Source organism: Alternaria novae-zelandiae, assembly GCF_023758075.1.
Source record: "Alternaria novae-zelandiae strain BMP 2774 chromosome Unknown scaffold_7, whole genome shotgun sequence".
Lineage (NCBI taxonomy): Eukaryota > Fungi > Ascomycota > Dothideomycetes > Pleosporales > Pleosporaceae > Alternaria > Alternaria novae-zelandiae.
This window is the reverse complement of record NW_026056967.1, coordinates 761,104-785,236: the sequence shown is the minus strand read 5'-3', so window position 1 is coordinate 785,236 and position 24,133 is coordinate 761,104. Positions and strand designations below refer to the sequence as shown.

General features: G+C 53.4%; 12 protein-coding genes across 12 annotated transcripts; 3 read left to right on the top strand and 9 right to left on the bottom strand.

The window, feature by feature from the left end:
* Positions 1-179: 179 nt before the first annotated feature.
* J4E88_004271 (uncharacterized protein) lies at positions 180-2,121 on the bottom strand (the record flags this gene model as incomplete). The annotated part of the gene is made up of 2 exons (XM_049397918.1): positions 180-1,642; positions 1,695-2,121. 2 exons carry the CDS (start codon positions 2,119-2,121, stop codon positions 180-182), a joined length of 1,890 nt encoding a protein of 629 aa, XP_049256363.1.
* A 2,925-nt stretch (positions 2,122-5,046) lies between these two features.
* J4E88_004270 (uncharacterized protein) lies at positions 5,047-5,852 on the bottom strand (the record flags this gene model as incomplete). The annotated part of the gene is made up of 2 exons (XM_049397917.1): positions 5,047-5,755; positions 5,848-5,852. The coding sequence occupies 2 exons, from the start codon at positions 5,850-5,852 to the stop codon at positions 5,047-5,049; spliced, it is 714 nt and encodes a 237-aa protein (XP_049256362.1).
* A 2,042-nt stretch (positions 5,853-7,894) lies between these two features.
* Positions 7,895-10,611, bottom strand: J4E88_004269 (uncharacterized protein; the record flags this gene model as incomplete). Its single annotated transcript, XM_049397916.1, has 7 exons — positions 7,895-8,376; positions 8,425-9,091; positions 9,141-9,402; positions 9,452-9,990; positions 10,046-10,088; positions 10,178-10,272; positions 10,528-10,611. The coding sequence occupies 7 exons, from the start codon at positions 10,609-10,611 to the stop codon at positions 7,895-7,897; spliced, it is 2,172 nt and encodes a 723-aa protein (XP_049256361.1).
* Positions 10,612-11,026: 415 nt separating this feature from the next.
* On the bottom strand, positions 11,027-12,512 carry J4E88_004268 (uncharacterized protein; the record flags this gene model as incomplete). The annotated part of the gene is made up of 6 exons (XM_049397915.1): positions 11,027-11,443; positions 11,491-11,876; positions 11,929-12,085; positions 12,138-12,345; positions 12,399-12,450; positions 12,506-12,512. The coding sequence occupies 6 exons, from the start codon at positions 12,510-12,512 to the stop codon at positions 11,027-11,029; spliced, it is 1,227 nt and encodes a 408-aa protein (XP_049256360.1).
* Positions 12,513-13,510: 998 nt separating this feature from the next.
* On the top strand, positions 13,511-13,872 carry J4E88_004267 (uncharacterized protein; the record flags this gene model as incomplete). The annotated part of the gene is made up of 2 exons (XM_049397914.1): positions 13,511-13,664; positions 13,718-13,872. 2 exons carry the CDS (start codon positions 13,511-13,513, stop codon positions 13,870-13,872), a joined length of 309 nt encoding a protein of 102 aa, XP_049256359.1.
* A 1,238-nt stretch (positions 13,873-15,110) lies between these two features.
* Positions 15,111-16,414, bottom strand: J4E88_004266 (uncharacterized protein; the record flags this gene model as incomplete). Its single annotated transcript, XM_049397913.1, has 5 exons — positions 15,111-15,608; positions 15,673-15,702; positions 15,757-15,918; positions 15,970-16,154; positions 16,411-16,414. 5 exons carry the CDS (start codon positions 16,412-16,414, stop codon positions 15,111-15,113), a joined length of 879 nt encoding a protein of 292 aa, XP_049256358.1.
* Positions 16,415-16,758: 344 nt separating this feature from the next.
* J4E88_004265 (uncharacterized protein) lies at positions 16,759-17,088 on the bottom strand (the record flags this gene model as incomplete). Its single annotated transcript, XM_049397912.1, has 2 exons — positions 16,759-16,890; positions 16,948-17,088. The coding sequence occupies 2 exons, from the start codon at positions 17,086-17,088 to the stop codon at positions 16,759-16,761; spliced, it is 273 nt and encodes a 90-aa protein (XP_049256357.1).
* Positions 17,089-17,414: 326 nt separating this feature from the next.
* On the bottom strand, positions 17,415-17,975 carry J4E88_004264 (uncharacterized protein; the record flags this gene model as incomplete). The annotated part of the gene is made up of 1 exon (XM_049397911.1): positions 17,415-17,975. The coding sequence occupies one exon, from the start codon at positions 17,973-17,975 to the stop codon at positions 17,415-17,417; it is 561 nt and encodes a 186-aa protein (XP_049256356.1).
* Positions 17,976-18,584: 609 nt separating this feature from the next.
* J4E88_004263 (uncharacterized protein) lies at positions 18,585-20,116 on the bottom strand (the record flags this gene model as incomplete). The annotated part of the gene is made up of 6 exons (XM_049397910.1): positions 18,585-18,678; positions 18,726-18,795; positions 18,842-19,461; positions 19,507-19,625; positions 19,689-19,748; positions 19,799-20,116. 6 exons carry the CDS (start codon positions 20,114-20,116, stop codon positions 18,585-18,587), a joined length of 1,281 nt encoding a protein of 426 aa, XP_049256355.1.
* Positions 20,117-20,287: 171 nt separating this feature from the next.
* J4E88_004262 (uncharacterized protein) lies at positions 20,288-21,873 on the top strand (the record flags this gene model as incomplete). The annotated part of the gene is made up of 3 exons (XM_049397909.1): positions 20,288-20,597; positions 20,645-21,615; positions 21,664-21,873. The coding sequence occupies 3 exons, from the start codon at positions 20,288-20,290 to the stop codon at positions 21,871-21,873; spliced, it is 1,491 nt and encodes a 496-aa protein (XP_049256354.1).
* A 72-nt stretch (positions 21,874-21,945) lies between these two features.
* J4E88_004261 (uncharacterized protein) lies at positions 21,946-22,952 on the bottom strand (the record flags this gene model as incomplete). The annotated part of the gene is made up of 2 exons (XM_049397908.1): positions 21,946-22,868; positions 22,946-22,952. The coding sequence occupies 2 exons, from the start codon at positions 22,950-22,952 to the stop codon at positions 21,946-21,948; spliced, it is 930 nt and encodes a 309-aa protein (XP_049256353.1).
* A 299-nt stretch (positions 22,953-23,251) lies between these two features.
* TVP23 (Golgi apparatus membrane protein tvp23) lies at positions 23,252-23,988 on the top strand (the record flags this gene model as incomplete). The annotated part of the gene is made up of 3 exons (XM_049397907.1): positions 23,252-23,348; positions 23,431-23,766; positions 23,834-23,988. 3 exons carry the CDS (start codon positions 23,252-23,254, stop codon positions 23,986-23,988), a joined length of 588 nt encoding a protein of 195 aa, XP_049256352.1.
* Positions 23,989-24,133: the final 145 nt, after the last annotated feature.

The following is a 24,133-nucleotide window of genomic DNA, read 5'->3' as shown; positions in this document are numbered from 1 at the left end:
TCGTGTTCACATCAGCAGGCTGAAAGTGCGAGTGCAGTGAAAGACAGAATATCGTTGAAATGATCTTGTTATCTAAGGAATGTCGTGTCGTCGTGATATGTATCCAACCAGCCTCTAGAACGCCTTGGAATTCTATGTACAAAAAGAAATGCAGCGCCATAAAATCTTCTCGCCGTCATCTATCTCCTCCTGGTAGACGATGTCGATGTCTTTTTGTCGTCCCTCTTCGTACTTGAAGTTGTCGTCTTGGGCGCTGAAGTTATCGTCGCAGAAGAAGAGATAGCTCTAGCTGCAGACGGCGCTGAAGTAGTTGTCTGCAACGTCGTGGAGGAAGCAGCATCTGTAGCAGGCGAGGACGACGATGATGAAGAAGCTGATCGAGTGCTGGTGATTAGCGTGCTTGGTCCCTTGCCTCCATTGGCCCAGTATTCCACGAGCGCCTGCTCAACCTTTTCAGGTTCAGTGTAAGCCTCCAGAGCCTCAAGCTCAGCGCACTTCTCATCGATGTGCTTGTCGTCGTAGTCATTGATGTCTTTGGAGCGGTACTTCTCCTCCATCGGGTCAATGAACTTGGTTGTCTCGGGATAGCCGAAGTTGGCAAGGCTGGTGACGTTGAAAGCAGCCATCATATCGTGGTCCTCGTGGATGAGGTTGTGGCAGTGGAACATGTATACACCGTCGTATGGGGCGTAGCGGGCGATGACGGTGACCTTCTCGTTGGTACCAAGCAATACGACGTCCTTCAAAGCTTCTCGTTCGTAGGGGAGAACACTTCGTTTACCTCCGGTGCGGCTCAAGATCTGGAAGTCGACGAGATGGATGTGGACGGGATGGCTCCAGCCGCCGGATGAATTCTCAAGCTCCCAGACTTCGACAGCGCCGCGCTGGGGCTTTGCGAGGATGCGGTTGTTGACGTCGGCAAAGGTGACGCCGTTGACGGTCCATTCTCCGCCAGTGCGTCCAAATTTGAAGCTCCTATCGATGCCACTCTTCTTGGGCGGGAAAGGTACTGTACGCAGGGAGCCTGGGAGAGGGCCGTTGCCGGCGGTGCTGGAGACGGAGGAACCCACGACGAATCGCATGACTTTGTCAGTGCTGTTGTAGTCCTCGTCTGCTTGTACGTCGCGCGCATTCTTCATCGTTACGTTCTTTCCGGAATATGCGCTGAAATCGACGACAATCTCCCAGCGTTCAGCCATTGAGATCTCAAGGTTGTCAGTCGGCACAGGCTTGGACATGAGACCAGTGTCTGCGGCGATGACATTGAATGGAACCTTCTTGGCGGAAGGGTCCTCAAGAGTGAGCTTGAAGGCACGGCTGATGGCTGTGTTGAGCACCCTGAAGCGATACTTGCGTGGCTCCACCTTCAGGTAAGGCCATGGTTGACCGTTGACGTGGATGACGTCGCCCCAGAGAGAAACGGTCTCGCTTGCCGGATCAAAAAGCGTGCCGTCACTGTTGTACTGCTTTGAGGCCAGTGCCAGAGGTACATCGTATGCGCCTGAGGGAAGTTTTAATTCATCCTCAGCAGGGTCATGGAGAATGTAGAAGCCCGCTTGTCCGAAGTAGGCGTTCTCCGCAGTGTGATGAATGGCATGGTCGTGGTACCACAAAGTTCGCGCACTCTGCTTGTTGGGGTAGTCTAGAATTATTAGCATTCATGCGGCATAATGCCAGTGACAGCCGGTACTCACAGTAGTCTTTGTATTGTCCGTTCTTGGTAGTGTCCTCGGCCCACCCATCGAAAGGTGCTCGACTGTAGGAACCATGAAGATGCACCGAAAGGTCCTTGGGGCCGTGGTTCTTGAATCGAACAATGGCTTCACGACCTTTGGTCATGCGGAAAGTAGGACCAGGTGATACTCCATCGTATCCAACAAGATTGGCAGGCTTAAGCCCGGGGTAGACTTGTTGTGTGAATGGCTTCACATCGACCTCGTAGAAGTCAATCTCATTCCCTGTCGTCTTGTTTCGGTAGGTATACGAAACGGCCTTATCCTGGGGGATAGGAAGCGGGTTCTGGAAAATCTGCTTGTAGACTGGGCTGAGCCACTCGTCGTCGCCAGCAAGTGCTTGTGATGCCAACAGGGCTGTGACTCCAATGGAAAGATAGTTCTTCATGGCGTAGTGAAGGCGGATGAAGATCAGGAGATGAGCAGATATGAGTGAATTGGGCTGATGCTCTGTTGTACACTGGCGTCTTGGAACACTTTATACATCCCCATCTCATGGTATACAGGAGTTAAAAGGTCTCGAATACGCCTGCTTCATGGCATCCGGCCAGACCCCCGTTCCCACCATCCCTCATCGTGGCAAGTGTACTCCCACAAGAATGGGATGTGAAGTCTAGGGCCGGCAGGAGACGCCATTCGGCGTTCTCGCTACTGTTGCCTGAGTGTGTCGATATTCACCATACCGTAGTCTGCTTCAAGCCACTGCCTGGAAAGGCCGAGAATATGGGATCCATGCCTAGACATGGCTTGAGAGGCTTGGTATGAGCAAGAGCTAGGCGATGAGCGAAAGCTGATGAGTCTTGGCGACCAGTAGGATGACTAGCCCATGCTGATGCAACAACATGAGAGACAACTCCATTTACAAGTGCGGGATGAATTCGATCAGTATCTCCGAATGGTGCATATGAGTAGGTGATGCTGAACTCAATCTTGACTCATCTGAATCTTCTCGACCACGAGAATCCCAGGTCTTGCCTGCTCTTCACCATGATCATGTGACGGATACCAGTAGGCAAAGTGAACAACGGACGAGTTGCAGAGTCTGTTTCGGGAAGACCGACAGTCTCAACTCGGAAAGGTGTAGTCAGGAAGGTCCTCGTTTACGGATGGCGCTCTACATGCCTAGACGACGGCTGGGTACGAGCGGTCAACACGATTCAGGCCCTCCATGATAACTTTCGTAGCAGTCTCGCCCTGCTAGGGCTGAACATTGTTGCCAGCGTGTGAGCTGTGAAGCGCTAATTGCTAGTGCATCGTGGTACGCGAGAGACCGGTCAACTTGGCCAGGCTTGTTTAGGAGTCCCGTCGATCCAGGAATAGCAGTTCCGCGTCCGGGGGACTGCTTGCCAGTGTGCCGGTGCTATGTGTGTGTGTTCATCGCAAGCGGAGAAGGTTGAAGGGAGGCTGCGGAAAGGGAGGTCTGGACTGTGACCAAGCTGTGATCGGCGCTAAGCTAGCGCCCGTCGGCCTTGGCGTGGAGATCGCTCAGCCTGTCATTCGAAGCCCTCCAAGCCACCACGCCTCTCCACAGCTTAACCTCAGCTACCCCGTAATGCAGCATCAGCGCGGAATTCATGCATGCCGAATGCACGGCTCGTGTCTTCCCTTTTCATTACACAGCTTCACCATTGGTCAAGTCGTACCATCGCGTGCATAAGCTCCAAATCCCTTCCCGTCACGATTCGCCAAAACAACTGCGTCGCCGAACTGGAGTTGACCCAAGAAACAAAACAAAAAGCATCTGAGAACGACGAGTGTTTGACTTTGTCGATAGCCTTGCGCGCAATGTCAAGCCTCAGTATTCGATGCCATGTTCTTACTACCACGTCCACGTAGGACCGCGCAGCAATCATTGTCTGGAACAGCTGTCGCACCACTCCGGGATCAGAACATGGTGGAACGAGAAGACCCCCACTCTGGTCCGATCGCGGACTAACAGTAGCAAGATCATGCAATTGCTATATTAGAGTGGAGTCTGTCCTTCACACCTACTTCGCAATTGATTCCGAGCTGAGCTCGACCATGGCACAGCGTCGGAAAATATCTAGCATGGGAAAATCCCCGCTAATTCAATATCCTTCCGCTTACCCTTGCGAGACCACCCCGCGACGGCACTTGGACACGCGAGAAGAGTGATACTAAATCGGGGGCCCTGTTCACCAGCAGACCCCTGTCACCTGTATCGCCTCTGATGTCTCTCCACGCCTTCGTACAAACCGCGGTCAACTTTCCAATAGACTCGTGGCATGCAAATGTTGACACTGCATGGGAAAATTCCACGTCGTCTCTGCTACCATCGTGTTGCTTCGCTGTCTTCGCAATGGCGCCGCCGTTTTCTCAAGTCCGATAAGCTGAGGCTGTCAGTGTGCAGTAGCGAAGGACTAGATGGGACTTTTGCGGCACTTTTCCATTCTGGTCTCACCGATGCTGTTCGAGAATGTCGCCTCGTTCAATAATGGCTTGCAGATTGCCAAGTCCGCTCAGCAAGACGCGAAAGCTTGGCCTCTGCTAGACCATGGAAATACGACGAGCCTCAGCTGTGGCTCCCGCTGCTACTGCAATGTCGTGTCCGGTGACCTGGTAGGCCGTCGTTTCTACCGCGTTGCTCCTCGGCCCTGTGGCAGGCAACAGTCGGAGTCCGTTTTCGTATACTTCGCCTACTTGCGGACGAACGATATCATGACAATGAGTTTACTGTCTGTTCACATGTCAGACCTTTGCTCCCGAGAACTTGAGAGGAACGCCGTCGCGAGACTAGAATATCTTTCCAGGCCTGCCCGCACATACGTTATTTGCAAACTTTTCAGCGCTCAGCCGTGTCTTCGCTCATCCAGAACCGAAAGCTTGTTTCTATCGCACGACTAACGTAAAGAATCACCCAGCGGAAGCCTCGGTTGGAGCATGAGAAGGTCATTGATGCGTACCAAGTACCCTAGCGATAGCTTGTCATGGTTTGTTGAGGTGAGATCTCATGATGTACTCATCATTGCTATCCATGTCGACTACGTGCTATCAATCACTACGAGTGTCTATGATGCGTTCCAGATCTTTTGAGAAGACCCCCAATTAGGCTTTCTGACAACTCTGTCGAGGTCGGCGAGACTATGTCTGGGTAGCTCTGCAATCGAACATGACCAATCGCCACCACATTCCTGATAGCGCGCACCCAAGACCTTTCCCGCGGTCATGAACACGAGGCCACGATGTGCGGGAGGAAGCGGATTCCGCCATTGCTTTTGCGATGCCTCGCTAATCTTGCCCGTTTCCATTCCGCCAAGGAGCCGACATAAGAGAAAACACTCTATGCGATGAGTCAAGATTCCAAAGCCGTTTGTTGTTCTCGCCGACCAGAGGACGTCCGCAGACTCAACTCCCTGGGGTCTTGCGTTGTCCAGAACCTTTTCATTGCCAAGCTGTCATCGAAGTCCTTGTACGTTACACGCACACCAGGAACTTTCCGTTCCATAGTTTTGGTGAAGTTATCTCTGGCTTCCTCGATATATTCGATCTCATACCGGTTTGGCTCAACCTCCTCAGCTTCCTCGTCGTCTTCGTTCTCAGAATCCTGGAAGAACCCCGTAGCGGACAGTAGTAGTTCCACATGCGTTAGATTCTCGAAAGCACGGAGCGTGGGACGGTATTCACCCGTTTCGTCATCCACATCATCGTCAGTCCCCGGATCTACTATCTGGGCTAGCATGTATAGATCCGAAGGATCGACGCCAATCTGGATGGAGTGTACTAAGCGGATCTTGTGCTTTGGTCCTTCACTATATATTATGTCCCAGAAGAAGGATTCGTAGTCTCGCAGGCAGATGAAAGACCAGGTAAGGAATGGACCCGCCAGACTGATAGCTTCGGTGTAGATTTGTCGGCATACCGTAAGGACGCGGAATGGAGAGTATCGGGAAACCTCCTTGCAAGCGGGTTTTGCAGTTCCCGTAAAGGTAAAGGTCCATATGAGATCGCGCAGTTCGCGGGGTAGACGCAGTAGAGGCGATTGAAGCGCATTGCGCTCAACGCTACTTGATGTCAGTATGTGATACCTTGACGCTGGGCATAATGAGACTAACGCGGACTTTTGCCAATCGATCTTTGGCGTGACATCAAAGACTCCATTCTCTGTCCTTGACAAGGCCGTATGAGATTCCGATATCGGCGACATGTTGCAGGGCTCTGGGCAGACTTCAATGTTGGGTGTGGAAAGAGAGAATGATAGAGGCATCGGGATTGTGCTCACGGTGGTGTGTAGCTCCGTTGATGCGGGGTGATATCACCCCTCATGACCGACGCTCAGGAATCCACGGACTCACAGAACAACTAAATACCACGACCTACTTTTTGCGCGCGCTGTATGTCAAGCATGGATGATACCTAAGCCACGAAATTAAGACGACCGGAGGCGATGATGTGAAAGGCATTCGCCACAACGCACACATTAGAGGACTGTGAAGCATACCTACATGCTCCACCAGAATCTCAGCCAACCCAATTCGACCCAGACAACGAGGGCCCTCTCAATCAGCCCATAAAAACCTCTCCTTCCCAGACCCCAAACTCGATCCGCCCATCCCCCACCTTGCCCCTCTCCTGCTCAACCCACCCTTCCACCAACATAACAGCATGCCCTCTGACCAACGTCTCCCCCTCCTCATCAACCAACAAAAGCAGCACCATACACTCCCCCCTCCCATCCTTCCCAATCAACGGATGAGCCTCCGGCTGCGCCTCCACCCCCGCCCATTTATACAACGACGAGTACGGCTTCAGAGCCGGCGGAACAACAGCCTTGAAGCGAGCAAGCAGAGATTCATGAAGAGTCTGCGGCACAGTATCTCCATCCACACCAACCCCGCCTGCAACATCGATATACACAGCAACAAGCACAGATTTCGGCGCTGCGCCCATCCGCGAAGCGAGATGCTTTGGTAGACGTTGAAACGGCATCTCACCTTCCCTTCCCGCTCCTCCTACTTCTTCGTACACGGCGAATCTAGCATCCACGATATCAAACACCATCTTCCCCTCCCCTCCTTCCTTTTCTTCCAGAAACCCCACGCCCACCTCCCCCTCCCCTAACGTCCTGCTCTTTTCCAGGTTCAGTCTCCGACTGACACCCATGTATGCTTCTGTCTTGAGAAACGCAATGTCATCCATCAGGCACGTGTAGAGGTATTGGGGCATCGCGGCCTTGCCGTCTTTTCCTTCTTCTTTCTTGTCATGCGTATGCGTATACCCATCATCGCCCTCCGGCGCAACGAACCGCATGTCTTGTGTGACGCGACCGGAACCCGTGTCGGGTATGTTGAGCATATCTCTGAAATGGAGTTTTGTCCAGCGGAGGAAAGTGGTAGCGTTAGCTGGGGTGGGGTCGTGGAGGCGGGGGTGTACGAGGAGGAGGCCTGGTTTGGGGGGAGCTTGGGGAGGTGGTGAGGGATTTCGGGATGGGAGGGTCATGATTGTGAGTCTTGGATGCTTGCGGTTTGAGATTGCAAAGGGAGGGAAGGTGCTGTTAGTCGGGTCTTTATATGTTTGTCAAGTTCTCGCTCCTTTTATGTTGCGCCCGCCGTTCGTGTATCATCGGACGGTAAGCGCGGAGTTCCGAAGCTGCAGCTGCATGAATATCCTGACTGCATACCGAACCTTAACTTCTTCCCGAAGGATTAACCTGAGTCGCTGCTTGGCTCCCGAGATGTGCAGCTCGGCTAGGAACGAGGTCTAGAGGTGCATGTCGCCAGGGTAGTCAATGTAGATTGCGTGACGACGCACTGCACGCACAACCATCCAACCCATGCAGAGGCTATGTTTTTAAAATATTTAATTCGTTTCAAGGAAACTAGGTAGATAGATGTGCACGTCTCGATCGACAAGGCCCTATTCTTACAACGCGGAATTTTACATCGCGCTTCCTCCCCCATAGTCTCAATCCTCTGTTATCCCGTTCCCATTCTCCCAGCTTGACAACACGCTCCAATCTCAGGTATACCGCCAGAAATAAAAGCAAGCAAGCACCGTAACTCCTGTCATCCTGATGCTGATGCCACCACAATGGTAAACGCCAATACCCCAGGCGTTCAAGAAACAATGTGAGCGTCTAACCATGACGCGAGCGAGTCCAACCATTTGTATCCAGGGTCTGCCCTGTCCAAGACGTCGGATGCCTAATGCGTCGGTTGCCGAGGTAAATGTAGGAAGATTGTACACTTTTCAATCTCGACATCCTCTTTCTTTGCAGTGCCACTCTCAGACTGAACCTTGCGCTCCTTCTCCGCGACAATCTCAACCTCGATACGATTGACGCCAGCTACGAGTTTCGCTTCGAACAGTGGCTCGCCCTTCTTCTTGCCACCCTCGTAGCTGGGACTTGGGCTTGTGCCGTTGATGCCTGCCGTGACAGGAACACGATTCGCTTCGAGTGTCTTATTGCCATTCACAGTGACAAAGAGGCGGTACATCCGGCTTGTAAGCGCGATAGGGACCTTGGGTACAACTTGAATGTAAGAGTTGGATGGTGCGACCACCATCGTGGCACTGTACATGGTTTTTTGTTTGTTCGCCAGGATGCTCGTAGACCATGGCTTCGACGGGTTAAGCGCTGGGTGGGTGTTGAGTGTGATTTTCGGTATTAGTGCTTCGTCGACGCCTGCGTTTGTTAATGGAAGATCTCTTGAATCAGGATTGGTACACTTACTCTTGAGTGGTACCTTTCTGAAACTATCTACGCGGGCTACTGGTGGAGGCGCGTAGTAAGTTGGCGTTTGGAATGAGGGAACGTGATTTCCATTCTGCAGCCCAATACCGTTCGGATGTGGACTGCCGCTTGCCTGGCGAGACACACTCTGTGGAGGGGCCATGCTCGGATGTGGAGTCTGCGCTGGGACGCTTAGTCGGGCAGCCTGGCTATCCGGTGCGGTGCTGGCCGGCCTGATGGCACTCAGGGCAGGGGATTGGACGTCTTGCTTGACACCGTTGACGGCGGGCGGTGATCCTGCGGTTTTGTTCTGGGCGGCAGAGAGTGGTGCAATCGACGAAGCACCACCTCTCGGTCCAGTAAACGGATTGGCAGGCGCTGTTGGCGTCGCGGCTTTCCCGGGTGGGGCTTGAGATAATCGGTTGCCCACGCTATCGAGAACATGTCGTTGTTGTCGCTGAAGGGCGTCGTTGTCAACAATGACGCCGGGCGTCGCAGAATCGCGAGCACTTGGAGTGTTACGTTCTGATCCCGGGCTCGGCTTCAGCTTCAGCTTCAGCTGCTGTTTTGGAGCCGCTGCGGCGCTGGACATGTTAAGCTTCAGTTTCGGTTGCGTTGGCTCGCTGACTTTGGATCTGGCTTCTTCGAGTTTCTTATTGAAGATTTCCTACGCCGGTCAGTACTCAGGTATGAGAGCATGCAGACGATATACATACTTCAAGCTCGAGCGAGAGGTTGTAGATGTCGCTACCATCTTCGTTGTAGATACGGGCATTCTTCCAAATCAGACTGAAGGCTTCTTCGAAAGCGTCCCAGCTCTTGAACAATGTATGGCCTGTCGGAGCCTCGCGTCCCACTACTCCGCGAACCTTCTTCTGTATGGCGGCCAGCGACATGGGGTCTTTGATCAGCTGGTAGTAGTCCTTCAAGCTGCGCGACGGGAGGTTCTGGAAGGGCAGGAATATCTGCAGTCCTTGGCTGAAGGGCGTTAGCTGGCTGGTATTAGAGCACGGAGCACGCAACTTACTCTTCATAATCAAGGATCTCCCTCACAATCTGCTCCTGTGCCTGCTGGAATGTCTTGCCTGCATAATCAGCACTATCATCGTCCTCTTCCAGCGCAGCAGACGCCGACTGTCGCAACTTTGACGGTGCTGGTGTAGCCGACGCCGCGATGGCGGCCGCGCGTCGAGGGCGGTCGGCTGTATCTTGCGTGGCAGGTGTATGTGCGTGGGCGGTTCTTGGGGTCGAGGTAACGCGGGGGGAAGGTTTCGACGGGGTGGAGTTGTCTTCGCCTGGGATCGGGGTGGCTGTTGCGACATAGTTGCCGTCACGGTAGGCGGGATTGTGCTTGACCATCCAGTTGGAGGCGGTCTTGCGTAGACGCTCGGCATCCTGGTATATGACGGAGTTCTTGTCGTTGAAGGCCTTTGCATTGTTGACCAGTCGTTTGCAGTCGCTCTCGACTTGAGCTAGGGACGCGTACTCGCCGTTGTTGAGTTTGTTCTCGATGGTATCAATAGCAATGGGCAGTTTCGTGAATTCGTAGTAGTCGGGCACTTCGGCCTGCATGCAATTGTCAGTGGACCTGGTGTATAGAGGGAGCGCAACGGGGACATACCTTATCGGGGAGAGTGAGGAAGTGGACGGCGATGGGGCGTCCGCTGCAAGCTGTCAGTGGGGGTTCGTATGTTCGCACACTGAGGAGTATGGAAGCTGCCAGTGCGACAGGCGTCAGAAGGGCGTCACGTACGTCTTGTCCTTGGCCTGCTTCAAGCTGTCGAGGAACTTCAAGCCTGCCGTCGTGGTCGACTCAACCGTCTCTAATCGGGAATTGGGCGTCTCGGCCTGCACGGAAGCGGTCTCCTGTCAGCATTGTTCCCATTATTGTTTGAGCGGATTCCCGCAATGGCTGAGTGCATCGCCGGCGCGCGCGTGGTGTTGAGGATTGATGAGGGGCCGACGGGGTGATGGCCTGGTCGTCGAACCCCCCAGGTGTCGCGCTGGTGGACTAAGGAGCATCCCGCAACGCGCCCATCACGCCTCGTCCATCTCCAGGACACGCCCGACGATGCATCGCCCACCACCACAGCCTGCACGTACCGTCCCTTTTTGTCGCTTCGCAGGGCGCCCGTCGTGGTCGCCCGCTGCAGCACTCGCGGCTTTGCGCTTGGCCGCGCTCTCCATTTCCGGTTGAATCGTGATCGCGTAGTCGGACTGAGTGGTTTGCCGAGCGTCTCGAGGCGTGTAGGGATCGTGGCGGCGGTGCAGTGAAATGCGCGTTCCGTCGTCAACCCGGTGGACGCGCCGCAGTGTTCAATCTAGGCTTCCCAGTTTTGCCAAGCCCCCGCGCACGGTCCGCTTGCATCACCAGATGCGTCCTCCACCACACCATGGCCACGGCAAATAGTAAACACTGGAACTTGCAGCATCACGCTTCAAACAATCAAATTCAGCCAATCAACTGTTTCTAGGTAGTGGGGCCTGGTCGCTATCTTCCAGGGGTATACTTGGGAAACGAGACCTCCGCTAATACTGCAGCAAACTCAACATGTTTGTAGGATCACGCCAGAAACAAGGAAAGTCGTCCAGAACTTCTCTCTCACTTCTGCACCGGCTCCGACGCCTTCTTCTCGAACTCTGCTCGCGCCTCCGCTTCCTTCATCTCGCGCACCTTGGCTAGCACAACTTCCCGGAAGATTGCGCCCTTTGCGATTCTGCTTAGGCGTCCGGGTCCCTTGCCTGTGTCTGCATTCTCCTTGGTTGCCAGACTCTTGTCCTCGGAATGCGATGCAATGGCCTCGCCGGCAGCCTCGCGCGCGTTGGCGGGCACGTCTGCCTCGCCTGGTACATCCTCTTCCTCGTCTTCTTGCATCTTGAGCGCTTCGATGCGGTTGGCAAGCTTGACGAGCTCGATGCCGCGCTTGAGACGGGCCTTTGCCGCGTACGCCTTGATCTCTGGCACCAAGTTGTGGTCGGTAGCAGTGCTTCCGCTGAGCCACACGTGTTTGAGGGCAGCCTAGTATTGTTAGTGCATTCCAACAGACCCTGACTGCTTCATCGTACTTCACTGGTTGGTCGCTTGTCTGGGTTGGGCTCTAGCAGCTTCTTGATGAACTCCTTGGCCTCCGGGCTCACTTCCTTCCAGTAGCGCTCGTGGAAGATGACGCGACCGTTCTTGCATTCCTCAATCAGGTCCGCGAGGTTCTCTGACCGGAACGGCGAGTATCCGCACAGCAGTGTGTATGTGATGACGCCCATGGACCACATGTCAACGGGCTTTCCGTGACCCTTCTTGAGCATGACCTCAGGAGCAGCGTATCCGAATGAGCCAGCCATGGTGGTCAGGACTTCGCTCTTCGAGTCGAGCATCTTGGCGATACCGAAATCCGCAAGTACGAGGGAGGAGTTCGCGTCGCGTGTGAGGTACAACAGGTTCTCTGGCTTGAGATCTATTCGGAATTAGCTGCTGTAGTCGCATCCGATCCGAGGCGGAGAATATACCTCTGTGAACGACATTGTTCTTGTGGAGGTAGTTGACTGCGTCGAGTACTTGTCGGATTGTCTCAGCGGCGTCCTTTTCTGTGAACTTGCCCTTCTCGCAAATGCGATCGAAGAGCTCTCCACCCGTCGCCAATTGGGTTACAATGTAGTACTTGTCCTGGCAGGTGTCAGCTCCACAGTCCCACAGAAGGGACCCGTATCGCGCATACCCTTGACTCGAACCAATCGTGGAACTTGACAATGTGAGGGTGCTTCATGCGCTGCAGCATCTCCAACTCATCGTACACCATCTGCTCGTTGCCGCGCACATTCTTCTTCAAGATGATCTTGACAGCGACCTTGCCCTCGGGGCAGTCAGCTTCTCTGACGATACCGTAGGTTCCGGCGCCGAGTGTCTTTCCGAAGCGGTATCGTGATCTGTGAATGGCATGTTCAGTACACGTCGGGGCGCAGGGCAGCAGGATACAGACTTGCGATCATAGCTGTCGGGCTGGCCGTGCAGCTTGTTGAGCATGTTTGTCACTAGACCAGCAGTCAGTCCTGGATATGGCAATGCGCACCGCAGGGAGGGAAGTACAACTCATGATGGGCGAGCTGGTAAGCAGTTATACGACTGCCGCGAGCGTCGTCTCAGGCTGAGGGTGAGATATGGGGTGCCTATCAGGCGCGTTCAGCTGGTGGTGGGGTGGGTGAGGGGTAAGAAACAACAGTTAGGTAGCAATGCTGTCTTAGGAGCAAAAGGCAAGGCTGCAAAGGAAAGTCGTGAAAAGGAGGCACGGAATTGGACCGGGTCAGCAACAAAGGTCGAGCGTCTTGGAAGGCTTGCTGGAGTAGCACCTAGCCTGGCTGTGGGGCAGGCGCATTCGATGTTCGTGTCCGCCTCGCGGCCTCCAGGGTTTGAGCCTTTGAGGCGCAGCGCCAGCGGATGGCTCAAAACCTAGCAGCAGCCCTCAACGCTTTCTCCATGCCATATTTGTCAGGCTCAATTGAACACAGGTTGATGCTACCACGTACTATCAGATGAGTGGGCGGACATTGCATACACGTTCTGTTGCAGTATACACGCGTCGGGCAGGCTCAACAGGGACTGTCATCTTGACTCGCGAAGCATAGACATCTCTCTGCTCGCAGCTTCTTAATCATATCCTCAAGAGCCGAACAGTTAATCTCTCTTCTGGTACGAAAGAGGCCGTACTTTTCGTATATTCCCTAATGGTCTGCTCTAGTATGCCGACACCAACGGCCGCTAGACAATGCACAGTTGCATTCGCAGTATGACTCTACTGCAGCTTGGAGACGCGACCATTTCAATGCTCTCAGAATGCACGCGCCACAGCAGGTAGGGCCCAGTTCATGCCAAGAAGGAACCGCTCGTTTGGTCCCGCAGTCGCAACGCGCGCAGGTTTGCATGTGGAATTCCTACGTCATGCCCTCCCGTCTACATAATCTGGGCCTTGATCGACAAACACCCACCATACCACGCACATCACTTCTTTATTCTGCCAAATCTCCTCTGTAGCAGCACTACACACCAATTTCCTCACAAACTCTCACACAAACGAGCAACCGCACAGTCTCCACTATGGCTATCGGCATCTTCACCATCCTCGCTGGCTTGATCGCCTTGGCCGCCGGCTACTTCTACTTCTTCGGAATCTCCCCGGAGATGAAGCGCAAGATGGAGAAGCAAGCCCTCCAGACCATGGGCGAGAACAAGATGTCCTACATGGCCAAGGGTGGGTCTTTCCATACTCACAAACACCACTCAGCAAACACTGACATCTCCCAGACCAGATCAACAAGATCCCCACCACCGACCAAGAAGACGTCAAAAACCTCAAGCAGGGCATCAGCAACCTCGCGGGTGGCGCCATGCAGAACCCCATTGGAGAGCAAGCTGGTGAAAGCGCTGATAGACTCACATCTCCGCTCACCGGTCGCTAATGCCTCTTTTTTGTACAGTCCGAGCGGCGACCCAAGTCTGGGACCAGACGAAGGACGTATCGAAGAAGATCTCGGACCGGTTCCACTAGGAGGTGGTGAAGGCGTGTCTGAGGGCATTGCTTGAGTGTCTCCGGGGCTGGGTTATCGCATCCAAGGAGAAGATTCAGAGGGACGTCCGGAAGGAAATGGAGTAGCGACACGATAGCGGAGGAGAAATGTTGGGCATACCCCTCGGTAGGCGTTTGGTGGTTCCTTTGTGGCTCCTCTCGCGGTGGCCTTTTCCTTGTATACCATCCGAGCCGGTCTACACCGTACTCTCACGACCGTCATGACTCTCATAACGGCCTCCCATATCCCTAATGAAATCTTTCCCCGTCGTCTTGATAGACTTGTTCCAATCCCTCATCATCCAACTTGTACCCCACCACTCCACACCAGCCACGCGACACCCTCCCAGCCCAGAACAATCCCCCAGAACACAGCCTGAAACCTCACCTTCCTCGTCTTATGCTGGAAATAGTGCATGCCTGCCAATGCTCCCGGCCACCCTCCGACTATCGCCAGTGTATGCAACGTCACTTCTTTGACCCTCCACTCCAGATTCCGCGCCTGCATCTTATCGTAGCCATAGAAGAGGAACGTCACCCCGCTTATCAAGCCAGCGTAGATGAGCGAGTATACGGGTAGCGCCGCGATGGTGTAGAGGCGGATGAGCGTGACGGTGGGTAGGATGAGCGACGCGGTACCGCAGATGGTCGCGATGGTCAAGGGTCGGTGACGGGGACGCGCGCGTGGTGGCATTTTCACGATGGTCGGTGGTGGCGTGAGAGAACCCGGGGACTCGGGCGCATCGTGAGCGGGGAAGGAGCAGTATTGGCGACGTGCTGGTGAGTGATGGGCGAACGCGAGCGAAGCTTTGCCGATGCTCTGTCGATCTCCCGGGCCGTTGGCGGTTTGGTGCTTGGACGGAAGAGGTATAGTTCTGCCGGAGGGCTAGCGTGAGGTGGTCGATTCGGCTGCGGCTCTTTATCATCGGCCTCGAAGGTTTGCCGTTGGCATACACGGCCTCACATGCATGGTGGTACATTGCACAATCCAGGAGTAGATGTAGGTTCAGCTATCGTTGCTCTGGAGAGTATTACCACCCCGGAGGTACTACAAATGATCTGGAACATCCGCTCTACCCACTTCACCCCTCCGTCAACGCGAGATGAGCCACCAGAAGGCTCTTTCGCATCTTAATGGTAGTAAAGATCTTTGTTGTCGTACGGCCCGTATCTCCGACCGTCATACGTATGCAACCAATATCGCTTGGAACCCTCTGACGATGAACCTGTCTTACCCGGGACTTCCACCACGTACATCTTGTCAGTATTCCACAAGGCATTGATCTTCTCGGCAACTTCCCAATTGCTGCTCAGAAATTCCGCATATTCCGCATCCTCGTCCTCGTCCATAGACGGCGAATCACTGTCCCTGTCAAGGAGATCTCTGAAAGATGGAGCGTCAGTGCCTTCATTTGCTGGCATCGACTCAAACGGTCCATCACTCAGCGCGGCAGTTCGCTTGACATCTTCTTCGGAGTTCGCCTTTCTTTCCAGTTCTCCCATCTCATTTGTCGGATAGTAAGTGAACTGCCTTTTCAAGTTCTCGATACTTTCCAAAACGTGTCTGTACTGGTTGTTTTGGTCCGCAGACGGATACTGAATGTCCGCATCAAGGAGATCCCGCAGCCACTGTCATTTGGTCAGTACATCGAATTCGGCACCGGGATGAACGTAATCCTTGGTGCGAACTTACAGAGGCTCGTTTGCGCAAGTAATTGGGTGCCTGCGCTGAGTAAGGAAGGTTTTCGTGCTGGTGAGGATGTATCCTGGCACTGACCCTACTAAGCCCCTCCGTCTTCCAACTATATTGAAGCATGTATTCCAAGTCATCGTCTGGGACTTTCATTGTGCCGCATGTGTATGCACAACCGATCGCACTATCCCACTCATCAGGATCTTCGTCTACTCCGGCGGCTCCATCAAAACAATATCTGATACACTACACCGTGTCAGACTTTGGATGTTACTGGAATATACGTCTCAATCTCACCTGGCAGGTAACCTTCTCGCGGAGCGCGTCGATACTGGGTTGGGCTTTCGGAACTTCGATGTCGGGGATTTGCTGTGAGTCGGATGCCTGTGCAGTGACGGCAACGGCACTGCACAAGACAACACCGAGGATGTTGGTAAGAAGCTTCATGTTGAGGGAGATGATTTCTGAAGGTTCGCGGCTAACTGCTTATTTAAATAGATTTGGACCCTTTTGAAGGGCCTGTGTGAGATCGCTTCAATGCGGAGAGCGTTGAGGGGGTGTAGTCCCTGAACCCTTGATTGATGGCTTGATCCATTGAACTCCATACCCTATCCAATGAGCCATCATCAGAACGCTCAACATCTCGAAGACGCGCGTCTACAATCAGCAATCAGACGATGGCCATGTGCCAAAGAAGAACACCGTATGGAAAAGAGTGAGTGTTCTGGGCTTAGACACCCATGTGGTTTGTTGTACGCTCGTCATCGAACTTGCACTTTGGTGGGTGGATGTATTCGATTGTTAGAGCCCCTAAACGCCTCGTTGGAAAGCTACAACATGCATGCGCCTCGGTACCCCGTGACGTTCGATCGCAACGCAAACCCCACCCCTCTCAACACCCCAGACGCTCCAGATACTCCGGAAGATCCATAACATCACGCGGATGCTCCTTCATAAACTCATCTGCCACGCGCTCACAGTCCTTCGCCTGCAACACAAACATGGCCCGCCACGTCTCAGTAGGCTGTTCAGCATACTACACCACCGTCAGCACACCCAAGTCCACAACCACACCCACAGAATTGCTCAGACGTTTACCCTGGTCCCACTCGCGTTCGGATCCTCCTTACATGCCTTCAAGCAGCGCATGTAATTCCAATCTCCCTCTCCGCCTCGGCGGGCCTTGTACTTGAGCGTGTCCATGCAGTAGTTGTAGCACTAGGTTTTGTTAGGAGATTTTTTCATGCAGGGGGGGATTTAGTGTTCTTGACTTACCTGTTTGAGGGGCGTTAGGGGTTCGAGATCTGCGAGAGGGATTGTGTCGGGGTTTTGACGCAGCTGGGATTCGGATAGGTGCACGGAGGCGGTGGCGGCGGCGCATAGGGCTAGGCGGAGGATGGTGATGCGGAGCTTCATGGTGGTGTGGATGGTATGTTGGTTATATGAGATGAGGAGTGTTAAGTTTGGTGTTGGAAGTATTTTATGCTATTGTGTGAGGGATATGGAATGGTTTTGCGGTTTGCGAACCCATGGTTGAAATTCGGTACTACCAGAATTACACACATCCAATACCCTGTCCACGGATTGCTGCAATCTGATCACTATTGTTGGGGCACGGGAAGTTAGAGTTAAGGGGATGTATTGCTGCCATATACGAAGCTCGTCAAGGCAACGCTCTAACAAAGCTGCGACCACCCTTCACCCTCACGCATGACCGGCACGCCCGACACCCTTCGAAGCCCTCATGGCCTACTAACAGGACCTTGATAAAACTTCCTCAGCACCTTCTCCTCCTCATCCGTAATCCTCCTCTGGATCTTATTCCTCAAAATCTCAATCTGACGATCATACTCCCACCGCGGTGTATCCGCACCCCTCATACCAATGAACCTCGCAAACATCCTCATCTTGATCTTTAATCGTTCCAGCTCACCTAGTTTACAGTTCTCTGGCAAAGTATCGCTGGCATCTAAGAAGGGTTGTTGCCAGTTCATTGTCTGTGGGTATTGGTTTGTGAGATCTGTTGAATGTGTTTGGGAATAGTAGGCGGCTAGCGCATCGAGTTGCGCTTCGGTGAGGAGAAAGAGATCGAGCATTGTAGAGGGGAACTCGGGTGCTGGTATCCCTGTCTCCACGTGCACTATGGGGGCGATGGTGAGGCGCATTTCGGCGATTTTATTTGTGAGGGCTGGGTTGCGGTTCCATGGTGACATTTTTCTTGCTATTCGCCTTTGCACAATGCTCGATGTAGGACTTATTGCTTTGTTGATTCCGTTTGTATCGCTCATGCGTCGGTTAGGCATAGGTTCGTTTGGTAGAGAGATTCTGGTCAGGCAAGGGCTTGCTGAATGGAGAAAGTTTGCTGCGGGAGGACGTGTGCGACGATATTTGGTATGAACCAGCCGGGAGTGTGTAGCATGCAGGGTTGAGGGGTCGCCGTAGTATATAAAGGCGACACAAACGGGCGTGGCGGCTGTCAGAAGAATGGGTTTTGTTGGAGCTTTGCTCTTTGTTAAGACACCGCCGCTCAAGACTTGCTCTTCTGACTCCCAGTATCTCGTGAAGAGTAGAACCTTTGTCTTTCTTCTGTCACGTGTCCATTGTCTCCGTGTGGATGATGGAAGGCTGCTACTGCACAATGTTGCGCATCCATGGTAGTGATGGTAGTGCCTGATGAAGGCGGGGGCTGATCACCCTTGTTGAGGATGCGGTGGCGTGTTGGCTGACATTGTGATGCGTTGGCAAATCTTTCACGATCTGAACGCCGCTGTACAGCTCCGTTTCAGACACGACCAGCGGTGAATTTGTCAACCTCTTCGTTTTCGAAAACTGTGGGTGGGGTTAGATAATGGAAATGAAGGCCTTGGATGCGTCAGGTATCTGAAGGCAGATAGCGTTAATGGAAGGAGGCCTCAAGCGTCGAGAATGGCTTGGAGAGACACATCGTTCTCAGCGCCACCAACTGGCTCGGTATTTTTCCAGAACTTGCTCAAGTGCCTTGCTCCACTGTGAAGGAGTCAGTACATCCTCGGAGTCTTGAGACATTGTCTTACCTGTCGCATAAAATGGTGACGATGCGATGCCCAGGGCCAAGTGTCTTTGCAAGTTTCGTGGCAGCGACGCCTTCAATAAGTCAGTGCCGTCTGCTGTTGAACGCTTCACAACTTACAGTTTACAGCACTAGAGCTTCCAACAAAGATTCCATCGTGCTCAACCAACCAGCGCGCCATGGAAATTGCTTGGTCGTCGTTAACCCTGATGGCATCGTCGATCAGCTCCCTACCAACGTCGAAGTTGTGAGTCACTCTATTGATGCCGATCCCTTCAACGATCGTGTCCACTTGGTGTCGCCGCCGCGTTCCTTCTCTTTCCTTGGGATCGAACATAACACCGTACTTGACGCGGTTGAACAAGCCGCTGCCAGGGGGATCCGCAAGGACGACCCTGATGTCGGGTAATTTGGACTTCAGGAACAACGCTACTCCAGAGATAGTTCCTCCGGTGCCAGCGCCGCTAACGAAAGCATCCACACGACGCCCAGTTTGCTCATAGATCTCAGGTCCCGTGCCAGTGTAGTGTGCGCGCCAGTTGGCTTCCGTTTCGAACTGATCGGCGAACAGTCCTCTCCCCGGCTTTTCGAAACTTGCAGTGTGCTCTTCTGCTCGCGATCGTGCGAGGTTGACAAATTGTTTCTGATCCACGATAGGCGCCGGGCGCACTCTTTCTACTTCAGCACCAAGCTTCAGCAGGAGATCTGACTTCTCGATTGCCATGTCGTTTGGCATGCAGCTTCGCTTGTCAGCCAACACACCTCTGAGTCAGATGACGACGTACATGTGTGCTTTGTAGCCTCTTGCTCTGCAGATAGCGGCTAATGATATGCCAGTGCTCCCCACAGTGCCTTCGTAGATGGTGTCACCAGAATGTGGGATCAAAAGACCCTTCTCTTCAGCCTGGTATGAGAATCAGCAAACATAAATGATATAAACGGGAGGCGGAGTAGAGTCTTCTCTTACCATCTCGATGATGCTTAGAGCGACTCTGTCTTTTGGACTGTTGCCGGCTCCGTTGAGAAACTGTTGCTCACGTTAGCTAACGTTGAGCCAAATTCATGTACGTTCTCTACCTCAGCTTTCGCAAGTATGTCACATCCCGTGAATTCCGAAAGTGACTTGATTTTGATGAGGGGCGTGTCGCCTATGCATCCTTCGATGCCTTCCTTGATGCTGACTGCGCCGTGTCCACCACCGAATTCTAGTAAGCTCTTTTTCAACGTTTCCAGATCATTAATTTTTGCGAGTTGCGATAGCCATTTTTGCTGCTGTGTGAGAAGCTGATTTGCGTCATCAGTCCCTTCTATCAACCTTTTCTTATTGTATGCAGTCGTCAGAGCAATCCCCAACAGGAAAGCGCCCAAGAAATAATACTTGGAGCGATCCGACATTTTGGAAAGTACAGGAGTTGTGGCGTGCAGTTTGCAGAGTTGACGCGATCGGAGTTGGTGGTATCCCCGTCTTGGCGCGGCTGCCCGCAAAGCTCACCACGTGCATTCGCGCGGAAGACCACAGCCACCACTGCTGTCGCAACGCATTCGTGACAGTTGTCCCTGGCGCCAATGGACTCGCCGCTCGCCACGCAACTCTTCCGCCAGCTGTTCTCGCATCGAGCGTCGCAATGTCTTGCCCGCGGAGCTCGACCAGCGCTCGCAGGCGCCCGCATACCACACCACCAAAGACGAGGCAAGGCCACACGGTTGGGTGAGGGAGAAACGAAGCGCGAGAGCAGATGGACGCCGAGGAAGAATGCATTTCCGCACGAGAGGACGGAAGAGTTTGAGAGATACCCAATGGTCACAGCGGACATGCTGCGGAGTAGGAGAGAAAGACCGCGCAGAGTCAAGATGTTGTTGCGCGACTTTATAGAAGGTTGGGAATCTTGCCTGTGGTGTAGTACTATACTGATGGATTCAAAGACAGCTTGTACAACCCCAATTACGGCTACTTCTCCAAGCAAGTCGTCATCTTCTCTCCGGGCGATCCATTCGACTTCAACTCCATGGGCTCTGAGCACGAGTTCTTCCAGCAGCTGCGGCACCGCTATACTGCCTTCGAAGACGATCTCGATTACCAAGAACCGAATGACCTACGCCAGCTCTGGCATACGCCGACCGAACTCTTCTCGCCCTACTACGGAGAAGCAATCGCGCGCTATCTCGTCGAGGACTACAAGTACAATTTCTACCCATACCATGATTTGAACATATACGAAATGGGCGCGGGTAACGGTACAATGATGTTGAACATTCTCGACTTCATACGGGATGTGCACCCAGACGTGTACGAGCGCACCAAGTTCAAGATCATCGAAATTTCCAGTCAACTGGCCGACCTGCAACAGAAGGGTCTAGGACACTCAGCATATGCGCGAGGTCACTCTGACAAAGTGGAAATCATAAATCGCAGTGTTTTTGACTGGAACATATACGTCTCCTCACCCTGCTACTTCCTCGCATTGGAAGTCTTCGACAACTTCGCGCACGATGCCCTAAAGTACGACTTCGAAACAGGCCTCCCATATCAATCCCACGTCGTCATAGATCCTCGTGGAGAGCTCTTCGAATACTACTCGCGCACCATAGACCCCCTCGTTACCCAATTCCTCGAGCGCAGACACGCTGCCTGTACCACATACCCACATCCGCTGCAAGGCTCGCGACTCATGAACAACCTGAAGAGCTTGGTACCGTTCCGCTCTAATATGAGCATGCCGGAGTACATCCCTACGCGGCTGATGCAGTTCTTCTACATGCTGTACGAGAAGTTTCCAAACCACAAGTTGATTAGCAGCGACTTCCACAAGCTGGGCGATGCGGTCGAGGGTATCAATGCGCCTGTTGTGCAAACGAGGTATAAGAGGCAGATGATTCCCGTCTCGACACCTCTTGTGAGTTCATTCCTGTTTTGTTATAAGGCAGCCACTAATACATCCCAGGTGCACCAAGGCTACTTTGACATACTCTTCCCCACTGACTTCGAAGTCATGGAACCAATGTACACGTCGATAACCGGACGCTTCGCACGAACATACCTACACGAAGATTTCATGGCCGGCAGAGCAGACATTGCGGAGACAACGACGAAGAATGGTGACAACCCCTTGCTGAGCTGGTACAAGAACGCCAGTGTCATGATTACGGTATAGATCAGAGCCATACGGTCCTCTCACGGTCATCATGTAGGAGAACAATATGAAGATGCCAACATGCATTAGCAGCTACTCAGGCTCCTGTCCCTTCCATGTCTCCTTGACAGCGCTTACATCCATCTCACATATCCCAGCATGTCTCAATATCGCATGCGCCTTCTTCACGACCGGCGCATCGATCATCTTGCCATCCAATGTCCAGGCCCCTCGTCCAGCTTTGCTCGCCTTCTCATCCGCTATGACTACCCTTGTCGCCCACTCGAGTTCCTTCTCCCCAGGGCTGAACGCTTTATGACACACGGCGACTTGACTCGGGTGTATGCATTGCTTGCCGTTAAACCCCAGCCCTTTGCCATTCAAACACTCTTCCTCCAGTGTCTTGAGCCCCTGCTCGCCCTTGTAGCTCGTACATACCAAGTCAATAGTACTAGGAAGTCTGACAGCCCTCGCCGCCGTCGCAATCGCACTCCTTGCATACAAAAACTCCATAAGCGAAGGTGTACGCGTGAGACTCATATCCTTAGCAAAGTCCTCTGCCGCAAAGACAAGCCCCGAGATATACGGCGAAGCAGCGCAAATCTCACTCAGATTCTGGATCGCCTTTGCGCTCTCTATCAGTGCTATTATGCGTACTGGCTCCCTCTTCCCTTGTGTCCCTGCACTAGGATGGCGGTCGGGCGAGAGATGCCGTATCACGTCCGTGACGAAATGCAGGTCTGCAGCGCTTTCGCACTTGGGCAGCATGATGGCATCGAGGTGCTCGCCTTTGAGCACTTCCGTCAGGTCATCCAGCGCGAGGCCCGTGTCTACGCTGTTTATCCTTACGCACATCTCTTTTATCCCGGCGGGTCGGGGCTTGTTGAGGATGGAACGGAGGTTGGAGCGCGCTTCGGGCTTCATGTGCGGGGCGACGCTGTCTTCGAGGTCGTAGGTTACGTTGTCGGCGGTCATGGCGAAGGACTTTTCGAGCATGCGCTTGGAGGAGGACGGCACTGTGAGGAGTGTTAGTATGGTACTGGTGGAACTGCTTGTATGGTATGTGAAGGTGAATGGAGTGGTGATGGTATACCGTACATGCACGCCCTCCGTATAATTGGCGCCGCCATGCTGCTTCAGAACTGACTGAATTACTTCCTCCGAGATAGCTGCCTCAACCACAAAAGTATATAAGCCTCAATGGCAGAAAGTCACATAGCCGTTACACACCTCGGGCACTCTCGCTAGCCTATGACGTGCGGGGAAGTCGCAGCTCCACCAAAGCTCCCCCCAAACGCCGATCGCCGACGCGTCCCTGAGAAAGCCACGTGAAGCTGATCTTCACACGTCTCGGACTGTTTCCCCCAGCACCACGCACACCCCGACGGCACCAGAAACCATGGAGAACGCACAACAAGAGCCAGCGCCTGGTTCGCTGAGCTGGAGACTAAGCAGCCATCCCATCACGCTGCTTACCTTCCTCGCCTTTCGCATCTGTATGTTATCCCAACCTCCAAGCTCCAGGCACCATTTCCATACATGCCCAGTGCATTACATTCACAGCTAACCCTCCCCCAGCCTCGCTACTAGTCTACCTCCTCGGCCTCCGCCTCCTCACCGCAAACTTCGTCATGATCTTCATCATCACCATCCTGCTCCTTGCAATGGACTTCTACTACCTCAAGAACATTGCTGGCCGCCGCCTCGTCGGCCTCCGCTGGTGGAATGAAGTCGACGCCAACACGGGAGACGGGCGCTGGGTGTTTGAGAGTCTGGATCCGGAAACGGGCCGCCAGATCAATGCGACGGATAAGCGCTTCTTTTGGCTCGCGCTGTATGCGCAGCCTGTGTTGTGGGTGCTGCTGGCGATTGTCGCGCTCGTCAGCTTGGAGTTTATTTGGTTGACGCTGGTTGGTATGTGGAGGCATTTTCTCTTGATAGGGATATGAGAAGGAGAAATGTGCTAACATGTATGTCACAGTTATCGCGCTCGTCCTTACCATCACGAATACCCTCGCCTTCTCCCGATGCGACAAGTTCAGCCAAGCGACAGGCTTCGCCTCAAACGCCATGTACGGTTCGGGTCTCGCGAGGAACCTGGCTGGCGGCATGATCTCTGGGCTGTTCAGGCGGTGATACACGGACATTTTGGTGTTTGCGCGAATTTCTCGTTTCTCTGCTCTGGCTGTTGAGACGAAAGCAGGAGAGTCTTGTACGACTAGGCATATGGTCTATTACTTGGAGTCTACACAGGGCGTCTATGATACCCTATATCGATCTA